General features: G+C 45.2%; 1 protein-coding gene across 8 annotated transcripts in view; it reads left to right on the top strand.

Annotated features, from left to right (window-relative positions):
• Nucleotides 1–9,162: 9,162 nt before the first annotated feature.
• Nucleotides 9,163–16,562, top strand: part of OTULINL (OTU deubiquitinase with linear linkage specificity like) — a 51,188-nt gene continuing 43,788 nt past the window's right edge. The window contains exon 1 of one of the 8 annotated variants that reach the window (XM_055704438.1): nt 9,163–9,613. In XM_055704438.1, coding sequence (XP_055560413.1) covers nt 9,517–9,613 — 97 coding nt within the window. In that variant the 5' untranslated portion in view covers nt 9,163–9,516. Of the gene's footprint in view, nt 9,614–12,129; nt 12,155–12,358; nt 12,500–16,562 lie in introns of those variants that run through there. The other 7 variants (XM_055704439.1, XM_055704441.1, XM_027812975.2 and 4 more) reach the window with 7 other exon arrangements.

Here is a 16,562-nt window from a genome sequence, read left to right as displayed (position 1 = left end):
TCTCTGCGGTCGAGAGGTTGCTTCATAGCTCACAGAAAACTTCAGCTTTGTCCTTTGTTCTGCAGAAAATCAAACCTTCCAGGGCAATCTTCATACATGGTAGCTGTCAAAACTAAATGATCTAATGGTGTGACCCTGGGGAATTAATCTCACTGGTTACCTGGCAGTTGCAGGACCTGGTAACAGCATGAGCTTGTTCTGCCTGGTGTCTTGGAGAAGCCAAGGGTCCCATGCCCAATTTAAGACAGTCAGCAATTCAAAAAGTACATAGGGAGGCCAAGACAGATGGAGATTGGGGAGAAATGAGACTACAGAGAGAAACAAGGGAAAAATGGAAGGCAAACACAGAAAAGAGGTGGCTTGCCCATGTTTTACTAGGATGCCAATGATAATTTACCCCCCTTAGGAGTAGGCACGGACAATGCTTGACTTTAACTGTGCATCTGATCCCTGCCCCCACCTCACAGTCTGACCGAGGGAAGGATGGTGCACCCACAGAAACCGTGACACGGCTGCCTGTGTCTGTTCTGCTTTTTGGTATGGAGCTTTACAACCAGTATCTGAAGTTAATGTCTCTTTCTCCACGTTGATACCGTGCTATTTACTGCCGCTTTGTACTGGCTGTAAGTTGCCTGTTGCTAGACCATGGCTGGCTTTAGAGAGTGCACTGCCATCCAGCAGTTCAGCCACGAGAAATACGTTGCAGCCAACCTTCAACATCTCTGGAGCAGGATGGGAGAAATGCTGAAGAGGATGATAATCCCTGGAGATGGGAAAGAGGAGGATTGGCTTGGAAACATGTTCAAATATGCAAAATAGTAATCAAGATTTTTACTCTAAAAAGTATTTCCAGTAATTTATGATCAACTAATGGATCTAGTGGAGGCAGGATAAGAGTATACTGGGAATAGATGGCATCCTTTCAAAATAATCTGCTGTGCAAGTTAAAAGCATTCCCCTAGAAGTATCTGCTGCTTGTCTTGGAAGCTAATATTCCAAAGAGACTGCAGAGATAAAGTTCAGAGAAACAAAAATATTTGGTATTTAATAAAGATATTATAAGTAACTTTGAGTAAGAATGTTCTGGGATAGTCAGTACATGGCTGATAGGACTATGATTCCTTTTCATCCTCCGAATGGATGGGCAGGGGTGGCATTTGTTTGTGAAAGCAAACATCTGTTCCTGTTTGCATGCTGTGACTTTTCCAGTTGTGCGTGGTTAGGTAAGTAATGCAGGTGCTTGATCAAAGCTGAATCTTCCTCTTGAGTCTGTAACGTTTGGTTTGACAAATAATCAGGAAACTTAACTATTCTCTGCTAGTCAACTGTAAGAGTTGAGAGGGGTAACCTTCTACAAGGCCTAAAAACCATCTGTCGGTTTGAAAAAAATAAAGAGGAAATGGTAATGCTCTTTTCCATTAGTTCAGATGTGAACTGTTCTCTACTTCAGTGTGCCACGGAAACTCTTTATGTGCTTTGCACATCTATTCCCGGATAACCTGAGTATTTTTTCTAACAGTCTTGCTTTTCTAGTTTATAATTTCTATCACACATCAGACCCTGTGTTAGCAAGCAAACATTGTGACAATCTGTCCATATTTGAAGTGTTTTGGGTTTGGGTTTTTTTTTTTTTTTCCAGAAGAGAAGCATTGAAGCTACATGTGCATGCTGTGGAATCTAATAGCGTGAAAGCTGCAGCCGAAGTTGTAAAGTTGGGGTTTTTTTTCAGGACCTTGGTATTACTGTCTGATGTAATGCAGGATTTAATTTTCCATGGTTAAGTTGGCTTGATGTCAAATGTTGACTTCTTGCCCAAGTCAGGCAGAGAAATATCAACTTCTACCATGTTACTTGAGCTTCCACCTCTGTTGTATTTTAGAGGTGCAAGGAAAAAGCTTTCCCATTGGATAAAGGGGGGTATTAGATGAAGAATACATCTCTGTGTAAATGCTGGAGGTCTTCTAGAATGAAGTAGTATAAGGGTGGGTTGTCTTAAGTATCAACAGCTGTTGTATTTCTCTTTTATGCTGTGGTGTTGTCCTGGGGTATCTGCCACGCTGCCTTATTGCAGCTATTTTTTGTCATCAAGGTTTTTTTTTTGGTTTGGTTTGGGTTGGGTTTTTTTAGTAGCATTTTGAGTTATTTTGAGTTTCTCCAGCCACTGGAAGTGAAAATGATGTTATTTCATTGTAGAGAAGCGTTACACTGAAAGCCATTAGCTTTAGCAGGGATTGTTGTTCTAATCTTTCTGCTGGAGGACACCATCCCCAGAGCTCTGTTTGTACCACTCTGGGGAGCTCTGCTGGAGCTGGTGCCCCGAGATGTCTACTTGTATTTCTCCAGATTCTTCCCTTCTGTACATACTTACAGCTTTCCTAGACCAGGAAAGAGGTGAGAGGAAAGGCAAACGGGCTCTTTGCTAATTATGGAACAGTTAAAAAGGTCTTTCCTAGGTGCTCTTGGCCGTGGGGGACGTAGAAATGCTTGTGTCGGGAGAAAAAAAGGAGACACAAATGGCAAATCGTGAGAGCTGTGTGGGAATTCACGCTCTTCTGCTGACTGCCTGTCCTCAGTTCTGGTGGTGGGCGTGAAGAGGGGCAGGAGGGCTGTACGCACCACAAGGACACGGCTTTGTGTGCAAAGTACCCTGCCTTATGGACAAAGCACTCAGGTGTTGAGAGCAGCTTTGTTGAGAACAATCTGTATGCATGGAGAATCCAGCAGGTGAACAAGTTTTGTATAAAAATTTGTATGGACTAGTGTCGTCACCTTCGTGTTTTAAAGCAGACTGCATGTCCTGGCCTACCTTTGAGGTGACCAAGCAGCCATTACATCCTAAATCTGTCATGGCAATGGGCATGCTGCAGCTTCCAGTTTCTAGTCAGACAGTTGACTCCGCACTGTGGAGCTCCTATATAAAAAGCCAAAACTGCTTTAACTGTTGGTGACAGTGCTGCTTGCTTTAGCAAGGCTATCACAGCAGTCAGGCGATGGAGAAGACGGTAGCAGAGGTCTCTGCACTGTGAAATCCTGTCCTTGGTTCTGTTGAGGAAAATGGGAGGTATGGAAGCTAGCTAGCATGTATTTGCCATTCCCTCAGCCATACCCGGGCTGCTTTTTTTCAAATGTTTTGATTAATTCCATAAAAAAGACAAATCTAATGTTACATTTGGGGGCGGAGGGGTGCTTTCAAAAACGATGGGTGCATGTATGGAGACCCAGGCTGTTCAGTTTGCAAAACCTGCCACCATCAGCAGCCTTAACTTTGGCATTTTGGGCCTCCTACTAGTTTGACTATACAAATGTATCAGCTTCTGTTGAGCTGCTCATTTGCAGCTGACATAGCGCCGCTTAAAAGCGGTGGCTCGTTTCTGGCTGATCTCCATGCTGGACTTTATGACAGGTCTCTGTATTTGTTTATTGAGCACAAATTTTACTATTGGGTGTAGCTTTTTATGAAGTCCGTCTCCTGGAAATACTGCCAGTGGAAAGAAGTATAACTATATGATACTTACCTTACCATGAGGCTGTTGTAGTCTTACTGTTTGACTCACGGTAGTACAACTCATGCTAGTACATTTTGTGTTAGAAATAATACTTGAAGGTCAGTGGAGGAAGGACTGTGCCTGCGTTTGCTTGGAAAAAACAAATGTAGCAAAGCGTAAAGAATTGTCTGCTTGAGTTTTTGAACTTGTAATACACAGCTGATGGCAGAAGAGAGTTGTGTGTTTTACGATTGTTAGAACTAATTAAAAACTTTAACAAAATATATAAATCCAGCAACATTTTACTTGTATGACCTGTAGAGAAGTGCTCCAGCACCTTCCAGAGTAACTTCCAGTAGCTAGAGAAAGTGGCAGAATACCTCATCTGATTCAATTCTTTGAAATTTCCTGAAGATGAGGTGTCTCTGAAACATGAGGCACTTGTTAGCAGAAGAGACCCCAAGAGCAAGGCTCTTCAGCGCCTCAGAGCTGAGGATGATCTATATTTAACAGCAGCAACGGTTGTACATTCTGTTCCTCATTGGTTTCCTGCTGTGCCTCCAGCATGTGAGATCCCTTCCCTCACAAAAATGGAAGTTTAGGTGGTCTCCTTTTCATTTCTCCTCCCAATTTGTCATGCACTTATGCTCTAAGTGCTAAAACAAGTTTATGAAGATATGTGGAAACCATTTGAGCTTTTGAAACAAAACCTGTGACATGAGAATCCAATTACGTGACTGTATAGTTAATGATCCTTTTAAATGCAAAACTCCCCATAAAAATTTAGTGGCAGCTTTGAGTACCTTCAAACTGTCAAACTGAAGTGCCACAGAAAGTAGCTTTATTCTGATGTAATGTAAATCCAGATTGTTCGGAGGATATGATTAAATATAGAAGTAATTTTGAGGCAATAAAGACAGAATCCAAGATGCAGTCCTCCTCCTCCAAAACTTAGGAGGAAGTTCTTCTAGTGCTACTCAAAATCCACACCTTCCTTGTGTAAAATGGATGCAAGAGTCTGAAATGAAACACCAGCTCCTGACTCCTGTAACTTGTAGCAATGATGTTTGGAAACCAGCCTGCCGGGCATGGATCAGACCTTGAACCTAGGCTGCACAGGCTGCTTTGTGCATACCCACGGGTGGCAGCTGGGACCTCTGCACACCTGACGTGCTGAGGGAACAACCAGTCTTGCAGGGCCAGGGGGGTGTCTGGAAATCCTATAAACACCCAAAGCCAGAGACAAAATTCACTGAGACAAAATTTCTGTGGTGGAAGGTGGGTGCAGGGAAAAGTGTGTGTGTATGTATATATTTGAGAAGAAGCCACATGGGAACAGCCAGGAATTTTCATTTTTACCTTCTCAACACTGACTGTTTTTTAAAGAAAATTTATGTCATTTACTTGCCAGAAAAGTAGAAATCCTAATACTTGCAGTCTAAATAGAATGTTGAAGACGATAAGATTGATTAAAAAAATAGAGAAAAAGAAATCATTGAATCCTTTGTGAGGAAGGTGCTGACATCCCTTGCAAACAGGAGAATTCTGCCTTTATTGTCAGTGACTGCAAAGGGAGATGAGAGTGCTGCTTCTCTTCACAGCGGGTCTTGTGCGTTCAGCTGAAGAGTCTCCATCACCATGGTATTTTCACCATCTCTCAATTTTAATCATCAAGCTTTGCTTTACAGATGGAGAAAGCTTCTTACTTCCTTTCCCCTTTCTTTAACAGGTGGTAAAAGGATTTTCTGAGGATGCATAAGATTTTGGCAGCTGCAAAAATAGTTTCATCCTCTGAATTTCTGCCTCATATCCTAACTAGAAAAACTTAATGTCATCCTTCCTTTTGTGTTGTGAAATCTATAAAGTATAGCATATATTAGCTTAGCAGTAGGTTGTTTTGACCTGCTGAATGAAAAAGCACATACATTAGTTTCGGCTGTCAGCGTGGATGGTGATTCTGTTAGGAAATGGGGAAAAGGCAATGGAAAATAGAACCTTTGCAATTCAGAATGAGCAAACTGTTAGCTGCACAAAGCATCTTTCAGAAAAGAACATCTTCTGTTACTGTTTCTATTAATCTAAAAGTCATTTTGATCAATAAGATGCATATGAAAAGGGTCATGTACATGCTCAAGCCCTTGCGTCTCCATACTTTTCCATCAGCATTGTTGCTTTTCTGTGTACAGGCTACTGCTTTCCCTTAACGACCTTGTTTTTTACATCTGTTTCACTTTCCTGCTTGTTGCAGACTTCCTCTGAAGAAACTTTGTTCTTTTCACTGATGGCATTTAATGTTTTGAATTGAGGTGACTCCTTCCTCCTAAAAGAAGTAGCTCCCTTCTTCCCCTTCATGATCCTGTTCTGCTGTTTCAGTACAAAACAAGCCGCCACTGATGACTTTTGCGGTTCTTCATGGAGCCAGCAGAAAGCGGCTCACTCCTTTTCCTTAAGAGGAGAAGCCCAGGGAAGGGGGTGCTCAGATCTGCAGATCTGTAGCCTCAGCGAGTCACAGCACCCAGGTCTTAAAATGCTTACTTTGAGTTGCTGCTGTCAAAAGTGCATAGCAAAACATAAATATTTAGTCACTATTCCAAAGCCAGACACTGACACTAGACACACAAAAAAAGAACAACCCACAACAAAAAAAACCCAACAAAACAACAAAACCCTAACTGCCTACAAATAAGCTGTGTCTTGTTTCTTCTGGCAGTAACATCTTACAGCCTGAAGGAGAAACAGCTGAGTTCCGAGTCTTTTCGTGTTCATTTCTAAAGACAAAGAAGCCATAATATTGTATCTTATTCTCAGTATGAAGTACCTGATTTACAAAGAATTATCCAAAAGCAAGGCCTGTCACAGATTTTTAGCAGGGATTCCTTTTCCCAAAGATGTTGATCTCCTGTGCCCAAGCTCAGGCACTAGGAGGAGGCAACTCTGCACCAACAGCTTGCTTGGTGCTTCTGAAATGCAAATCTATCCAGAAAGTGGATTGTATTGATGCTAGTCCCCTTACTAGTCTTCAGAAGGAAAAGGATAACATGTTGGCCCACCAAGTAGCCCTTTGTGCACCTGCATAGGACAGCACCTCTCCTGCTCCCAGCCGATCCAGCTGCAGCAGAAAGTTGCCAACGGTAAGAATAATTGTTCTTAAAAGGGTGATTTTCTTCTAGGTAACAGACAAGAGGGTAGGACAACTTGTTACAGCAGAACCAAAGTGACTACATGCAATCAGAACTTGGGGGTATTTGTCTCTGTAACCTCAGTCTGCTTCTGGGAGAAAGGGAGAAAGCAGGAAGAAAGGAAGAAGTTGGCTCTAGAGCTCAGTAATAGAGATGAAACTGCCCGCAACTCTGGGACACAGGCAGCCATCGCATCTCTAAAGCATTTGTGCTTAAAGCTTTCAGCTGGCTGGATGATGGTTGTGCCGTATCATGTTTCGGTTTCCCAACGGCTGTTGAAGACCAGCAGTTCTCCTATCATTGGCAAACAGGGAAACAAACGTGTTGAGCTGTGGTGAAGTCAAATGCAGACCTCATTTTGTACATCTCACAGAACCACAAGGGAATGTCGTGGGTAGGAGAGGCCGTCTGATAACGCCCACCACAGAAGCATGGGGGTGGACAAAGGAAATTTCCTCGTCAGCCTGTGAGTGCGATAAAGAGTGCAAACAGGCAGGAGTGCAAACACTAGCTACTTGGTAAAACATGGCTATTAGTTTGCAGACGATGTCAGCCCAGGTGGTCGCTGCCTCTGGCACACCAAACTCATCACCTTCCATTTTAGGTTTGTCTATCTCTTCCCCCCATGACCTTGCAAAAAACTCGTGGCTGTTTCTACTTTAAAAAAAGGCACATGGTGTAGGGGGAGGAATTTTTTTTTTTTTTTTTTTTTTTTAGCTTAGTCCAGTTCCAAAGCTCAGCTGAGGTTTTCTTGCAAGGAAGGGGTGCAGAAGGTCCTAGTCTGTCTTGTTCTCCCTTTTGGAGTCCTTTTTGGCCTGTCACCTGATCCTGTTGGAGCAAAGATGGCATCACTTTCCAAAACTCCTCAAAGTTCCTAGATCACTACCACACAGAGTGTTCAGATGTCCCAGCATTTTCACCATGCCCTAAAGATGCTCACATGGCCGTGGAAGAAATGCAGAGCTCAGGCAAATGTTAATGCCCCAGCACAGCAGGGAAGTGAGGTAATCCATGCTCTTCCTGCTTAGATAAAGCCTAAAGAATTATTAAAGACTTATCCAGGTGAACCAGCTATGCTTGGTTGGGAAACATGGGTTAAAGAATGTGGAAAGTCCAAGAAAAGCAGATGAGTAGGGAGTGCTAGACATTCAGAACTGTTTCTGGCCACAGCAAACCAACCTACCAGGCAAAAGTGGGTTGAGAAGTCCAACAGAGTAACGTAAAAGGACGAAAGGGAATTCAATGCAGTGAAGACAGTTAATTTTCACTGCATAATTTAAACTAAACAGCTTACTTTTTTCCTTTATTAAAAAAAAAAAAAAACTAACCCAAAACCCCCCAACAAACCACAAACAAACAAATAACAATGATAAGCAAGTAAAGCAACAGAGGGCATGTGCAGTGTTTCTTTCTTCTCTCCTACTAATTTTCTTTCCAAATCTCCCCTTGGAGATGCACTGGTTCTGTAGCCAGCCCGCAATTTTTCCCCTCTCAGAACTATCTTGTTCTGCTAATGGAAACTGAACACAGACAAAAATATCCCATGCATGTATACATATAAATGTGTGCATAGCATGAGAGCATCCAAAGGCAGCAAGTAAACACCTAAAGACAGAAAATTCTTTATTGTTCCCCTCCTCCTTCCTCCACAGTAAATGGTGAAATAAGAAGTGTTTGCAGACTTGTAGTCACGGGTCCCAAGCCTTGGACTGGAGCAGGGAGAGCAGATTTCACCTTCAGCTCCTGAGGTGAACAAACAGAAAGCATAATGTAATATAAGTAACGGCTATCCCCCCTCAACCCCACCTTTCCAAATTTCCTTTATTTTTGCTTTAGTAAATGCTCCTAATCCAAGGGTGATAATGGAGAAGTAGCATTTTAAAACTAGTTTAACAAAAATAATGTAATAAAAGATATAGAAAGGGAAATCAACATTCCAATGAAACAGAAATGTGAATCAGTAACCACACAAGTTCCAGCAATTTTTTTCAAAATCCATCTGTAACATGGAGCGACAGTCAACAGAAGAGGAATCTGGCAGGGCAAATGGTTGCTTCTGCCTCTGAAACAAGAACTTGTGGGTATTTTCAGAGCGGGAGTCTGAATTTAGTGAACTTGTAAGCTATGGTATTGGGATATATCTTCCAAAAGTGTAATTAAGAAGCAATTAGTAGTCTTAGACTGTAGAGAAACCGCTGGTCTCATTTAACTTAAAATGATGAGTGAGGAGGGGAAAGCAAAGAATCTCTTGAGGGACCCTTTGCTTACTCTTGTTAAAAATCCTGTATTTATGAAGGGATTTTATCATGTTTGTGTAAACTTTACTTTTACATAGTACAGTCCGTATCTTAATAGAGAAGGGACGCTTGCGTGGACCACCTGCTTCCTTTTCATGGTCAGCGTGTTTCTCCAGAAAGCGCATTGATTGTGTGATAAGCAATGTTAAATGCTAAGCAATCAGACATGACATTGGAGTTGAAGAGAAGAGGCTGTGACTCTCTGAGGACTACCGCCAAGATAAAACCCACATATAGGTGGTACATCAGTTTGAAAATCACCCTGCCATCTCCAGCCCTCAAACAATGTGAAAGACGCAGAGGGAGGTAGCAATGTGACCTTTATAAATAGCTGATTTATGCTTGATTATTTTTTTTTTCTTGTGGCTTGGATATGGAGAAGCATACACAGCCCGTGTGACTTTGAAAACTTTAACGGAAATGAAACAGGAAGCCAGATCCTTTCACAGCTTGTTGATCTGCAAAGACGAGCCGAGTCTGTAGAGACTCTTTTTCTACCCCCAACAAAAGAAGTCAGGGGAAAGAAAGCCAGCTGGGGGATACTCTGGAAAGGACATGCAGAGGCGACATGATGGAAAGGCAAGTAAGAACAGAGACTGGTTCACTGAGCAAGAAAAACGAAGCAGAATTAACCACTCAAAGAGGAGTGTTGGTAAGTTCATAGAGCTGTGCTCTAAATTTGGCATCTCATGGTGATCAGCTTTAGAAAGCTGCTGTGCTGCAGATCATAGTGCATGGGCACTTCTTTTACCTGTGAGTTGGACTATACCTGACCTTGTAATAGTAATAAATGATGATAAACAGGGAAGTTGCTCCTGACTTAACAATGGACTTGAAAAACCGAAGAGTGAAGCTCTCATGAGTTCTGCACCCAGGTTTCCTACTTTTACTGCATTGGATGCTGTAGCCTTTGTCTCAGCAGAGCCTTTTCGCACTCCTTTTGAATTATATTCTTTTGGGCTGTGCTTATAATCCTGCTGCTCACCTGCAAGTGAGAGCAAGAAGACAGCAGTTGCTTCTTCTGCTCGTTTGTGGGTTTAAACAGAGGCAGTAATGTCTTCACACTTGCTTAGCAATGTTTTCAGCATAAGCTTTTGCTGCAATTGCTATGCAGTTTCCTGTGGGTACAAGCAGAGGGAGGCAGTGACAGTCATGCCAGCAGCTTGGAGAGGCCGTGACCTGCAGAAAATCCTGGAGGTCCACGTTAGAGGCAAGTTCATAATGCTCCCCTAAAGGAAAGAAATATCGTAAGTATTCTTAACAGTAGAAGTTTGCTGTCAGCACATAGCCTTGTCTGAGCATCACAAAAGTCTGCAAAATGCCATGACCAGAAAGTCTAGAGGAAAAGAATCAGGCTGCTTCCAGCTTCAGCTCCCTGGAGCTCTCCTGTTGTCTCCACAGAGGTGCTGCCCACTCAGAGGCGAAGAAGGGGAGACATTAACTCCTGCAGAAACGTTGAATTGCATACTCTAAGTAAGGCCTTCTCTAGCTCACTGTATGGATTTCCAAGATATTTTGGGGAAGTTCGCACTTTCTGAAGCTTTCTGAACCCTAGTAGCATCATGTTTCTACTTCTGCCCCGTCTGTAACAGAAACTGCCTTCCAGTTAGCGGATATTCCCCTTTCTGCAGTTGAGCCCAGCTCAGACCTAGACCTTGCTTGCTCTCTTTAGGATTATCCTAACTCGTATTCAGCTAACAGGAATGGCACACCCTGACCGGTCCAACACAGAGTGCAGGAGGCCTGTGTGTTACCTGGCTCAATCCCACCAGAGCTGTCCGCATCCCAGGCCAAGGAGGGGCTTCCAGAGGACGGAGGTGGGTACAGGCTGTCCCGTCTCAGCAACTTGCAAGGAGAAGAGTCAACATGCTCCTGCCGAAGCCTACAAGTGGCAAAAGGTAGTAGAGGGAGCTCTCCCTCTCTCTACTCAGGGAAGAGGTCCAGAAGGGAGCTTAAGGAGGAAGAAAAGGCATATGGACAGTGTTAGTTAAAAAAACACCTCAAGGTTTCAAGAAAGTGTTCTCTGCTTCATTGTCGCAGGGCGTATTCCCCCTAAGAGCCCGTGCAGAAGGGCACAGGGTATTACTCTTTAGATTGCACTGAGGTGCTGAATAAATGCCGCGAGAAGAGGGCAGAGAGGGGAAGCGGGACGGACTCGCTGATACAGGGGTTGACCTGCAGTGTTTGTACTAGGCGTGTTTCATCTCTCTTCTCTAATGAGTCAGCAACCAGATAAACATTAACTTCCAGGTCTGTCTGCACACGGAAATCACCTACTAAATCCTAAAATCTTAGCACAGGTTAGAGAGGGTAGAAAGAGGCGGATTTGGAGTTGGCTGGAATGCTAAACCATCAAGCAGCACCGACAGTGGTTTGGCCAAGGCAAGAAGAAAGCTGGTTTATAAGCCCAGATTTTCTTTTCCTTGGATAAATGTGTTCGTGACATTCTGCGAGTGCCTCTAAGTGAGACCTCGGCACACTGGGGCACACGGGTATTTAACAGCTCCTGTCTATTTTGTTCCTTGCCCAGATTAACTGAGATGGACGGAGAAACAATCTGATATCCATGCCAGACAGTACAAATCTCTTCACTGTTTCATGAAAAATGCTGATTTTCTATCTCCAACCATTTTGATATCTTATATTTTTTGGGGGAAAAAAAACCCAAAACAACAAACAAACCATGAAAAACCGAAACCAACCAAAACCCAATGCTGTAAGTTTGTCCTAGCTCTGTGCTGGAGCAAAGTGCTTGTAACTCTGTAAAAAGATTTAAGTCTGCGTCACTTGTTCAGACCATTACAATTCCCTTCTGTTTTTCCTGCAAAGTCCCTAGGGAGGTAGAAGAAAATTTTTCTTTAATGTGTAACCAGAAAAGGAATTACACCAGTCTATGCAAATTCTCTACCTACAGCTGGGACAAATCACACCCGAAAGACTGCTATAAGGGAAGGTACCCAGTAAGGGTGAACTTCTTTTTGGATCAATGCATTTAATCTTGCTAATGAGGGAGTGTGTGAGGAAATCAACATTTAATAAGTGGGGGGGGGGGACCGGGGGGGGACGACACAGGGGACAGGGGATGGAGGGGCAGGGGGGACGACGACGGGGACAGACCCCAACAACCGCGAAGTCACCGGGTTCCGTTTATGGTTCGTGGCTGGGTTTCAGACAGATGCTGATGCCATTACGGGTACCGCTGCGGTAAAATGTAAAATAACATCGCGTGACACGGCGCGGCGGTGTCCGGCTGCCGGAGGAGCTGCGGGGACAGCTGGGGCGACGGAGAGCCCCGCTGCTTTCCGCGGCTGGGGGCAGGCCGGGAGATGGGGGACAGCCCCCCGCCCTCCTCCCCGACACGGGCTCGCCGCCCCCGGGGGCAGCCGGGCGGCCTCGGGCCGTGCCGGGGCAGCGGGGGGCGGCGGGGGGCCGCGGGCGGGGGGCGGCCCCGCGGGATCCCCGCCCCGGGCGGTGCCGGCGTTGCGGCCGCAGCCGGGGTTCGGTGCCGGGGAGGCGCCGGCGGGGAGCGGCGGAGCGGGTGAGGCGCGGCGGGGGGGCGGGCTGGAGGGCTTCCCGCGGCGGGGCGTTTGGGTTTATTTGTTGCTGCTTTATTTTTGAATGTATTTTCCGCTTGACTCTTTTTGGGGCAGTTTTACGGGAATGGCAACGCGCGGAAAGCTGCCCCGGAGGCTGCCGCGGCGGGACCGCCTCGGTGCGACCCCCCCGCGGGGCCGGGCGGGAGGCACCTGCCGCGGGGCCGGGCCACCTGGGGCCGGGCCGGGACCAGCTGGCAGCTCCGAGGGGGGGTGTGGTGTGTGTCGATGTATTTGAGGTGGGTTTGGGCTTCCCTGGGGGGCTGCGGGGCTGGGCGCGCTCCCGGCGGACGGGGGGGGCGGTGGGTGTCGAGCGGCACCGTGTGTGCGTCGGGTGGGGGTCACTGCTGCTCGGGGGGGCGTTTGGTTTGGGTCTGGTTTTGTTTGGTGGGGCGTTGGTTTTTTCGTGGGTTTGTTTTTGTTTTTGTTTTGTTGTTGGGTTTTGGTTTTGGTGTTGTTCTGTTTTCCTGTGTGGAATCTGAATCGAAGTGCTGCAGTCTGGTTTGTGGTCCTATCAGAAAGGTGATGGCTTAGGAAAAAGGAGATTAGAGGTCAGCGCGTGATTCGGGAAGGTGTACGGGCACCCCTGCTTGACCTCCTTGCCTGGCTGAGCAGGAGCCAGCAGTGCCCAGGTGGCCAAGAAGGCCAACAGCACCCTGGCTGGTATCAGAGACAGTGTGGCCAGCAGGACAAGGGAAGGGATTGTCCCCTGTACTCAGCACTGGTGAGGCTGCACCTTGAATACTGTGATCAGTGTTGGGCCCCTCACTGCAGGAGGGACATTGGGGTGCTGGAGCGTGTCCAGAGACGGGCAACGGGGCTGGGGAAGGGTCTGGAGCACAAGTCTTGTGAGGAGCAGCTGAGGGAACTGGGGTTGTTCAGCCTGGAGAAGAGGAGGCTCAGGGGGGACCTTATTGCTCTCTACAGCTCCCTGACAGGAGGTTGTAGGCAGGTGGGGGTTGGCCTCTTCTCCCAAGTGAAAGTGACAGGACGAGAGGAAATAGCCTCAAGTTGCATCAGGGGAGGTTTAGGTTGGATACTAGGAAAAAATTTCTTCATGGAAATGGTGGTCAGGCACTGGAACAGGCTGCCCAGGGAGGTGGTTGAGTCACTGTCCCTGGAGGTATTTAAAAAAACGTTTATATGTGGCACTTAGGGACACGGTTAAGTGGTGGGCTTGGCAGTGCTAGGTTAATCGTAGGACTTGATGATCTTAAAGGTTTTTTCCAACCTAAATGATTCTATGATTCTGTGATTTCATACATCACTGTGAAGTGGTCTTTTATCATGACGTTACCATGAAGACACCATGCCCTACAAGCTTGTTTTTCTGCTGTACGGTTTAGGATACATTTCTGCTTTGATGGTTGCTGATCCAGCTCTCCTTTTGCACCGCCTTTCATACTAACCAACTGGTTTGTTCTTTGGAGGAGCTGTACCAATTGCATTCAGCTCTACTTTCATTTTCTGCAGTGGAGACAAAAACAGGTTTGTGTGGTGTTTGCTAGGTGAGTCTTAAGCTAGTGTGGTGCTAACTGCTCTATCGCTGGTAAGTGCAAGTACAGTTTTTTCCACTTCTGTCTTTCGGACCTCTCCAGTTTCTGCAAGTGATGAAATAAAAGAGGTAAATTGTGTGAAACAGGAAGAAGTGACCCATTTTGATTTTAAGGCTCAGAGAACTTCCTTGTAGTCGCTGAAGTGTGCTCTCTTAAGAATTCTATTTCTTTACTGCTGGACAGATAATGTCGTTAGATAGCAAGGGGGACACCATACAGTGAGAGGAAAAGCTGCAGTTTTGCATAGCTATAAAAAATACTACTAGGTGAAGGGTATTAGAATTGATTTTGAAGGGCAAAAGCAGCGTTAAAATGCTGGTCAGCATATTAAATACAAATGCTTTTATGGATAAGTATCTGCACTTGGATTTGGAATTCTGAAAAAAATATTTAATTTTTGTAGTTCTGAGGTTTTTTGTCATTGGGATATTAGGTTTTTTTCTTTTTTTTTTTTTTTTTTTTGAACTTTTTGGACTAGACTGCCTGACTAGATAGAGATAGGTGTGGATTTCCCATTCAGCATCAGGACTTTCACTTCACCTTGTTGCCCAGATAGAGCTTCCAGGTTAAATCCTCACATCCTATCTACCGAGGCTGTAACAACAAACATTAAAGGGCTTTTTAGTAATGTCTGCAGTTTTTCTTGAGCTTAATGTGTGAAAATGATTGCCTTTACATGATTACCCAGGCAAATGAGTTTGCGATTTCAGAAATACCTCTGTGCTGCATGCCCTGACCCTGCTCAGCTGAATCACAGTGCCAAACTATGTTAGGGGAGACGAGTATGGTTTTAATTTAGTTGTTTTGAAAACACAATGGAATAGACAGTGCTCAGGAGTCAAAAGGTTGTATAAATATGCTGCTTTCATTGCACTTTTATAACTACATTTGTGGGTGCGATCAGAATTGCATTAACTTTACCTTAAGGAGCTTCTTAATTTTCTCTTGTTTTAGGCTGTGAAATTATTTTTGTAAAAATTACCATTGGCCCGTATTAGTCCTATTCTAATGACATTATTATTCAGGCATTCTGATGTCTAAAGGAGTTGTAGTGCTCCTTAAAATCAAATGCTCATCTGAGTTGCAGTCTGATACGTGACCCTGAATTACTTTGGGAGAGCACGGTGGACACACAGCATCCTTTCTGCACTCCTGGATTGATGCAGCTGGCGTGGTGCTGGCACGTAGCAGTGATGGGCAGCTTTGCCACTGTGCTCTTTTGCTGGGATTCCCGGCATGGCAAACACTGGGTCCTCTGTGCATGGTTGCAGCACCGGGGATCAGACACAACGACGTTGTGCCTTTCAGAAGGACAGAGAAATAGCTATTTATCAACTAAAATGTCAGTGTTCCATGAAAGACAACTGCCAGGACTTGTGTACTTCAGCCACCGCAAGGTAGAAGTGGTCCATGACAGTTTTAAGAGCAGAGTTTGTAGTTATGGATCTTGCACCAGTTCTGGGGCTCTAGAGAGCGTGTAGTTTCTATATTACAAGGTTTGGTTTCGTGGAGTTTGGTTTTTCCCCCCCCATGAACAGTATTACTCATGTTTGGGCTATTGGTGGCCTGGTTGTGTAAAATGAGGTCAAAGTTTTGACCCAGCGTAACTGAGGAAAAAAGGGAGATAAGGATGTCCATTTCTGGAGAAGGCTCCAGTGAAGGCAAACTTTTAAAATGCTCCTGAACTGCTGCAGGCTACTTCATGAATTTTCTGAGAAATTTCTAAGTCAGCAGCTTTCAGTTTCTTTTCAGCTTTATTCCGTCTTTGTGGCTTTTCCCCATTTTTTCACTGCTCAGGAGTGATACTGTACATTTTTAGCATCCTCAGGATCCAGACCCCAGTGCTTGGAATTTCTCTGTAGCCTGTGCAGAGGTGCTGGAGGCTCCTGACAGAGAGAGGAGGTGTGTGTCTAGCTCCTGTCCCCATGTCACCAGCGCAGATAGATGCCCCTTACACCACGTACCCGTGTAGAGGGATGTGGCTCGCAAGGCAGCTTGTGCTGCCCATGCATTTCTTTCGGCAAACATTTCTCTGAGGAGAAGGCTCTGTACCGAGCAGAAGAGTTTGTGTTCAGTTGAGCCACACCATGTTAAGATGGAGGGCTAGAAATACGGGTTGGTGTGACGGTATATGCTTAGTCTCTAGTCTTGTTGTTAGCTCCAGATGTGGTCTCGGGCAAGACCCCACCTCAGATTCCTTGTCCATAATATGTTGCCGAGATTTTCCGGATATTTTGAGTGTGTAGCATTTATGTTTCCAGGGTGGGGTGGTCATGTTGGGTGAATGGTGAGATGAAAGTGGGAAATGTGTACCTTAGGTTCAAAGTAGTGCCTTGATATGGTGTGATGTACGTGGGGCTTTGACTGTGATCAAGTTTGCCCTGGCCTTTGTGCGGCAGAGAAGCATCATGGCAAGGTGCTTGGCACTGCCTGCAGGTCAGCCGCCACCAGG

Source organism: Falco cherrug, chromosome 3 (genome assembly GCF_023634085.1).
Source record: "Falco cherrug isolate bFalChe1 chromosome 3, bFalChe1.pri, whole genome shotgun sequence".
In the NCBI taxonomy this organism is placed as follows: Eukaryota; Metazoa; Chordata; class Aves; order Falconiformes; family Falconidae; genus Falco; species Falco cherrug.
Note: the sequence above shows the minus strand (reverse complement) of the source record. Positions and strands in the feature narration are given on the sequence as shown.